At 43.1% G+C, this 7,173-nt stretch overlaps 1 protein-coding gene across 1 annotated transcript in view; it reads left to right on the forward strand.

Annotated features, from left to right (window-relative positions):
* SCRIB (scribble planar cell polarity protein) overlaps nucleotides 1–6,601 on the forward strand; it is a 70,909-nt gene extending 64,308 nt beyond the window's left edge. The window contains exons 40-42 of the mRNA XM_069096984.1: nucleotides 5–79; nucleotides 5,350–5,401; nucleotides 5,567–6,601. Coding sequence (XP_068953085.1) covers nucleotides 5–79; nucleotides 5,350–5,401; nucleotides 5,567–5,712 — 273 coding nt within the window. The 3' untranslated portion in view covers nucleotides 5,713–6,601. The remainder of the gene's footprint in view (nucleotides 1–4; nucleotides 80–5,349; nucleotides 5,402–5,566) is intronic.
* Nucleotides 6,602–7,173: the final 572 nt, after the last annotated feature.

The raw sequence follows: 7,173 nt of genomic DNA on the forward strand, positions 1-7,173 counted from the left end.
CAAGTCCTTGTCTGAAAAGAAGTTTGACTACCGGGAATTTGCTGCTCTTCCTTCTTCCAGGCCTGTATATGATATCCAGGTACCAGCAGAGTTGTCTGTCATCGCTTCTTTGACTATGCTTTTGTCTGTCCCTCCTATTCCCACCCATTGCTATTTATCGTTCCTCCTCAAGGATGTTCTTAGTTGTCCCATCCCTTTGTTCTCCCGTGGTGTCTGTTCCTACTCCCCATAACTCAAGCACAAGACTTTTGCCTCATTAGCTGTCAGAGAAGCTTCCAGGACCTAGGCTGTCCCACCTGTTCCATCCTAGCTTCTACCAGGCAGTCTACCACCTTCCTTATAGGCCCCTACAGAACCGAGTATAATCTATGTGTTTCTTTCCCTCCTGTCCCTGAGGCAGCACACAGCCCTGGTAGGAGAGGGAGAGAACTGAAAGGGTTTACTGTTTTTAAACATAGAGAAACACCCCCCCCCCCCACCAGGTTAGGAGTAGGTGACAAATGTAAGAAAGATAGAAAAATTTTCACAGAAAAAACTGCTTCCTGGAATGAATGGCAGGATCTGAGTGTGATTTCTAGGTCTCTAGTTCTTTGATAACTACATCCTATGTCTTGACTTTTGTGTTGTAAGCCTGCTATGCTCCTGTTTGAGCCTAGGGCACACTTCCTAGAAGAAAGGCAGATTCAGGCCCTGTCTATCCTCCCTCTCTCTCCAAGGCACTCTTACCCATCACAAGCCCTTTGTGGGATTGTTTCAGTTCATTATATTTGTATCCCTAGTGCCTAGCACAGTTACCTTTCCTAGGTCCAACCTTTACTTGAACAAGAATCTTCTCCATAACATCCCAGGCAAGTGGTCATCCAGGGTTTTTGGGGTTTTTTTGAGTATCTCGATGACAGGTAACTTGCCACTCATTTTACTTTGGGATGGGTCTAGTTGTTAGAAGAATTGCTTTCTTGTATTGAGCTAATATCTGCCTTCCTGTAATTTTTACCTAATGATACTTTGTTCTCCCCACAAATCTAATCTCTCTGACACATAAAAGCTCTACAAATCCCTAAAAACGGCTATCATCTCTTCCTTTTCTCCTTCCTTCCCCGACTCCAAGGCTTCTCAAGATAAGACATACTCTTATTTCTTCAGTGTAGTCTGACATAGTTTTGAGTTCTTTTTCCACTATGGTTGCCTACTGACCATGTTTCAGCTTGTCAGTATACTTCCTAAAATGTGGCTCTTACAATTCCAGATGTGATCTGACTGGTACATAGACAGGTATGGTGGTATTACCACTTGCCTCATTCTGGGTATACTGCTTCTTTTAAGGCTGCATAGTTTTGCATTTGCATTTGTGGGACAGGAATTGAAATCAGTTTCATCCATTTATACTTTGAAGAATCAATCTGCTTCCCCATTTCTGAGTATCTGGTTAATAACTATTTATCTCTCTTCTTCAAAATGTTTTCAACAGTTATTTAAAGTAGCTCAGTAGTTCTGCCTTTTCTTTCATTACCCATCGGTGTAGTTATTCATTAGAACCTAGTGACTTGAACTTGAGATTGGCTAGGTGAGCTTTTCTTGTCTCCTCACTTACCTTGAAACAAATTATTTCATTTTCCTGGTAAAGAAGAAAAAGAAGCAAAAGTAAGAATTGGGCCACATACCTTCTCTCTGATCTACATTTGTATATTTGAGTGGTTTGCCATTTCCTTCTCCAGCTCATTTTAACTCATGAAGAAACTGAGGCAAACAGAAATAAATGACTTGCCCAGGTCACACAGCTAGGAAGTGTCTGAGCAGGAAAAGATGAGTCTTCCTGACTCCAAGCCTGGTGCTCTACCCAATGTGCCACCTAGCTGCATGTGTTCATGCTCACTTCTGTTTGCTGTATGTCTTTTAAACATATATATATATATATAAAAATTTGTTGATGCCTTCACAGAAGGTCTAGCACCTCACATTATAGAGGCTACTTTGATTCTCAAAAACTCTGCCAGTCAAAATAGAAATTCTTACCGGCTCCTCTGAGGAACGAGAGAACTTTAAAAATGATTCTGGTGACAGATTAAGTTTGTTGTCTGTGGACCAGCCTGGCTGAATATGGAGTTGCTTTGCAGCAGCAGGGTGGCTATTTGGTGACCAAGGAAGCAGGTTAATGCAGAGAAGACTGAGTCCTGCTCATCCTCTGCTCATGCCATGTGCCTGTGGTAGGGTGGTAGAAAAGGGAAAGAAGTTGGAAGAATCCAAGTTCTCAGGACATCTACTTGTGGGGGCTCTGTGTGAGATGTTTAGATTACATTACCAAATGAGCTAAAGCACACCCACATACAGATTCCTGCTGTACCTAAAATCAGAAGGCAGAGAAGTTGCAGCTAAATGGAAAGATAGCTCAAAGGTTCTCCTTGGAAAGAGAAATAAAGAAATTCATGGGTTCATGGATTCAGAGCTAGAAGGAACCCTAATATCCATGAAGTATAAGCCTCTCATAAGAAAACTAAGTTCCAGGGCAGCTAGGTTGGTGCAGTGAATAGAGCACCGGCCCCTGAGTCAGGGGGACCTGAGTTCAAATTTGGCCTCAGACACTTAACACTTACTAGTTGTGGGACCTTAGGCAGGTCACTTAACCCATCAATTCCCCTCCAAAAAGCAAAAAAACCACCTAAGTTCCAAGAAGTTAACTAACTTGCCCAAGGTCACTCTAAACAGTCAATATATTTAGTATTTAGTACAGTCAATACATTGATAATGTGCATTTAGTAAAAAGATGAACAGCAAAAAATGCTGGGAAAATACCATTCAATATCAAAAAATGAAGGTGATCAAAATCTTAACTCATCAGGCTTTCACTTGTATGTCACAAATTTTTTAAGAAGAGTTAAAAGTTACTGGAGGAAGCAAGCAGCAAAAATTACATCTCACACACACACACAAAAGATTCTCTTAAGGGACAGGAAGTAACATTAACCACATGACAGTCGTTTCAGAATCTCCTATTTGTATATCTTCAGGTCACTGTTGCTTCAGCCTTGCTCATTTAAACAAGTGTCAACTCCAAAAACTGGGCAAGTGACAAAAGTAAATGAACTCTGAAGGCCACAGTTTATTAGAGAAATCTGACTATGGCAGAAGCAACAAGGAGGCTGAAAAAAAAACATTTCAACAAATGCCAAACTGAAAGACGTGGCGGCCTAAGCGCCACTAGTTTAGATGACAACTCATTTGAAAAACATGGCAGAGAACAGGAAATTACAAACAATATTACTTGACAAGACAGTAAAGAACCTGAGGGAAAAACAAGCTTTCAAAGAGGTCGGAGTGAGACCCAGTTAAGCTGGGTCCTAAGAGCATTTTAGAAGAAACTGGGAGGAGGACAACAGATAAGGAAAGGGACACATCTATCCGCATTTTAATTATAATCCGTTCTTAGCACTGATGACCCTGCAACTGCATTTTTGTTTCATTATAGTGCTTGGTGTACTATAACAACAGTAAAGATAACCAACAGATAGCCCTTTATGGTTTGCAAAGTGCTTTACAAATATTGACTCACTTTTATCTTCACAAATTCTGAAATGTAGGTGTTACTAGTACAAAAAACTGAGGCAGAGAGCTTAAGTGACTTAGCTGAGTCACAGAGCTAGTAAGTGTCTGAGAATGGGTTTGAACTCAGGTCTTTCTGACTCCGTGTTGAGGAGGTCTGGTTCTATCCACTATGCTGCCCAGTGGTTTGTGAGGAAGTAGCAGTGATATAAGATGAAGTTGGGAAGAGAGAGCCTAACTTCATACATACAGTGGACCTGACTATGCATAAAACGAAAATCATTTGTACAGAAAAACATTGTAGGAGTGGCTAGGTGGCCCAGTGAATAGAGCACCAGCCCTGGAGTTAGGAGGACCTGAGTTCAAATGCAGCCACAGACATTTAACACTAGCCTGTGACCTTGGGCAAGTCATTTAACCCCAATTGCCTTGCCTTCCCCCCTCCAAAAAACCCCAAAACATTGTGATAGAATTTTAAAGGCATCCAGAGTAATAAAATGGCATTGTGCTGTAAGAAATGATGAAGGGGATGATTTTAGAGAAACCTGTAAGACTCATAAATTAATGCAAAGTGAAGTGAGCAGAACCAGGAGAATAGTTTATGCAACAACAGTAATAAAGACAAGCAACTTTGAAAAACATAAGATCTCTGCCCAGCACACTGAGTAACCAGGATCACAGAGAACAGCCCCACCTCCAGATGAAGAGGTGATGTGATGGCCTCAGTGCAGATTGAAGCTTTTTTTTTTTTTAAACTTAGCCAATGTAGGAATTTATTTTCTTCTTTAGTGCAGGGCCAGACAGAGAGGAATTGAAGGGAGGGGATTTATACCTAAAAAAAAAAGCAGTAAGAGACTAATGTTCAAAGTATGTTAAAGAAAGGATATTGGAAGAGAAATGAAAAAATCAAGACTTTTTTTTTTAAAGAAAATCTACCCATACTTTCACATGCTGCCTCTGTACCTCTCAGCAGACAGTCTTCTATCACCATGACACTTCTTCCTGTGTCCAGTGGCAGATTTTTTTTTAATCTTGGTATCATCTGTGAATCTCTCTTAAACTTGTGTGAAGTTATAAATGTACTCTACAAAAAAGTCCAGCCTATTTGATGGAAGAACCTATTACATCTCTGCAAAGGTCACAGAGTCATAGGATTTGAGTTAGAAGGAACTACAGCTGCCAACTAATCCAAGCTCAAATGCTAGAAGTGGTCAGCATCTGCTTAAACATCTCCAAGGAGGAGAAACCCATCATCTCTCTAAGTAGCCCATTCAGCTTTTGAACAGCCTTGTGGTTATTCCTCTGGCCTTTTCTTCTTTTATTATCAAAGACTGATATGCATTGTATACCCTTGACCACCACTTTTTTCAGTGGTTTATTGGTTTGTGTGAACTCTTCCCTAAGCTCTCTGCTGCCCTCAAAGTCTCATTCTTGAGACTAGGGTTCAGAGCCCACTCCCAGAAGGCAGGCAGATTCTCATTTCATCCTGTTCCCCCTCTGATTCTCACCTTTCTCCTTTTGTATTAGACTGAGCTCTGACAAAAGTGAACAGAGTTTCTGATGTTAGCTAGCATGTCCTTTCTCTTCTCTATCCTCACCTTCTTTTAGGGATTAGGATATGGAACAGGATCAGTACAGGTGGGACATTTTGAGGATGTTGGAAATCAAAGTAATTGCCTGGAGTCCTGGGCTGAAGATCTTAGTTTGGGATTGATGGTGAGGAGGGCCTGCCTACAACAGTATTTTTTAGGTAGAAGTATTCAGTCATAACTACTGAGTTCCTCCTCTAACCCTGCCTTATCACTGTTTCAGTCTCCAGATTTGCCAGAGGAGCTGAAATACTTAGAGGACAGCCTGAGTCCTGGTGAGCCTTGGAATGGGGGTGGGAGGTGGGTAGGGGTAGAAGGAAAGAGGGAAACTGATTCTCTTATCCTTCATGCTATTGGATCCCTCTCCCTGCCACCACCACCCCCAGTCCTAAAAGGCGATGGTATTGCCAGACCTGCTTTGACCCACACTTCCTTCTCAGGCCTCCAGGAAGAGGATGGAGAGGTAGAGCAAGTGTTACTGGGTCCCCCTGGACCCAGTCCTACAGCTCTGGAGGAAGTAACTCTTTGCAGCACCCGTCGGAAACTTCGACATGAACGACGTGGCCTGGACCCTGTGCCCTCCTAGGCCCCCTAAAGGGAAGAAAGATTGGAGGAGGGCCCTGGACCCTGTGTCCTCTTAGGCCCTCTGAAAGGGGAGAGGAACCTGAACCCGTGCCCTCCTAAAACCCCAAGAGGTTTGAGGGGAGTGACGGGGACCTCTTGGCCCCAAAAACTCAGCTGGAGTAGGGGGAAGGAAAGGGTCTAGATCTCAGTGCTCTCCTAGACTCCCAGGGCACACTTTCTTCCCCTATCCCCACTGAAGGAACTTACAGATGTTGGGAAGTTTCTAAATTGTGTCTAGGGAATGAGAGCAAAAGTCTGTACCCTGACAAGAGCCACACTGTGCTGGCCCCTTCCTCAGTGTCTGATCTGGTGTGTAAGGGAACCAGCCAATGGTAGGGTCACAGTGTATGCTGCTTTGTCTGGGCTCCATGTTAGACCTCCAGGGGTAGGGATGAGCAGGTTCAGCCCCCAGCCTCAGACCTTTCTGGATTCCCTTCTCCCCCCAGCTGTGGCTGTTCCTTTGAGCTGAATCAATGGTGACCTCCTATCCCCATGGAACTGGATCATTTTAATGGGATTTTGGTTTCCCTTTGATTGGGGGTGGTGGTGGGGCAGGCATTTATCACAAATCATTGTTCATTGCTCCTCCTCCCCATTCCCCTCATCCCTGGGAGCTTTTTCTAACTCGGTTTTAGCATTTTAACTCAGACTGTTGGGAGTCCTCTGGCTCAGCTTCAGTAACTAACTTGTGTCTTCCCTTCCCCTTCCCCTCACCTCCCCCCCAAAAAAACCTGGTACTGGGCGTGTCACACGCCAGGGAAGCTAGCATCAAGACTGTAACTAGTGACATTTGTACAACCAAAGAAATCTATTTTGTGGTTTAAGGATAATAAAGTTTACTTTACATTTTATTGTATCTGGCTTCTCTGTCCCCTGCTACAATATAATGCTGAGAAGCTCCAGGTCTTCCCAATCAAAACTGGGTTAGGGCTAGTGTGAGTCAGCAAAGCTCCCTGGAGATTCACCTGGAGCAGTGGGGAGAGATGGGACTTGCCAGGAGACACTGAAGTGATCAAAGAATGGAAGAAGTGGTTAGTAACTGTCTTGAACCCTCAATACCAAGCCTCACTTTTCTTCAGCTCTCTGGACTACAGGTACCTGAGCCATGTTTAACTGACCAGCTGGTTCCTCCAGGCCTGGTGGTCATTGGTTCTTTGTAGGCATCAACATCATTGACCAAGAGACGGCTATTTTATAAAAATGAATGCCACCATTGTTTAAAAGTACTTGGATCTTGGCTCTTATTGGTATAGTTACTCTTTCCAAAGGTGCCAATAAAAGCACCTTTCTTTCTTGTGTGTTTCTTGACTATGTACTTTCAAAAATGCTCAAGGTAGAATCCACCCAGTTTACTTTAGGCCTTTTTCCAGTACTTTTAAGTCTCCACCCATGGAGGTCCAGTAGTACAGATAATGAAATGTAT

The sequence above is a fragment of the Petaurus breviceps genome, unplaced genomic scaffold (genome assembly GCF_028583685.1).
Source record: "Petaurus breviceps papuanus isolate PSGF00001 unplaced genomic scaffold, PetGlider_PUasm1.0 350, whole genome shotgun sequence".
NCBI lineage: Eukaryota > Metazoa > Chordata > Mammalia > Diprotodontia > Petauridae > Petaurus > Petaurus breviceps.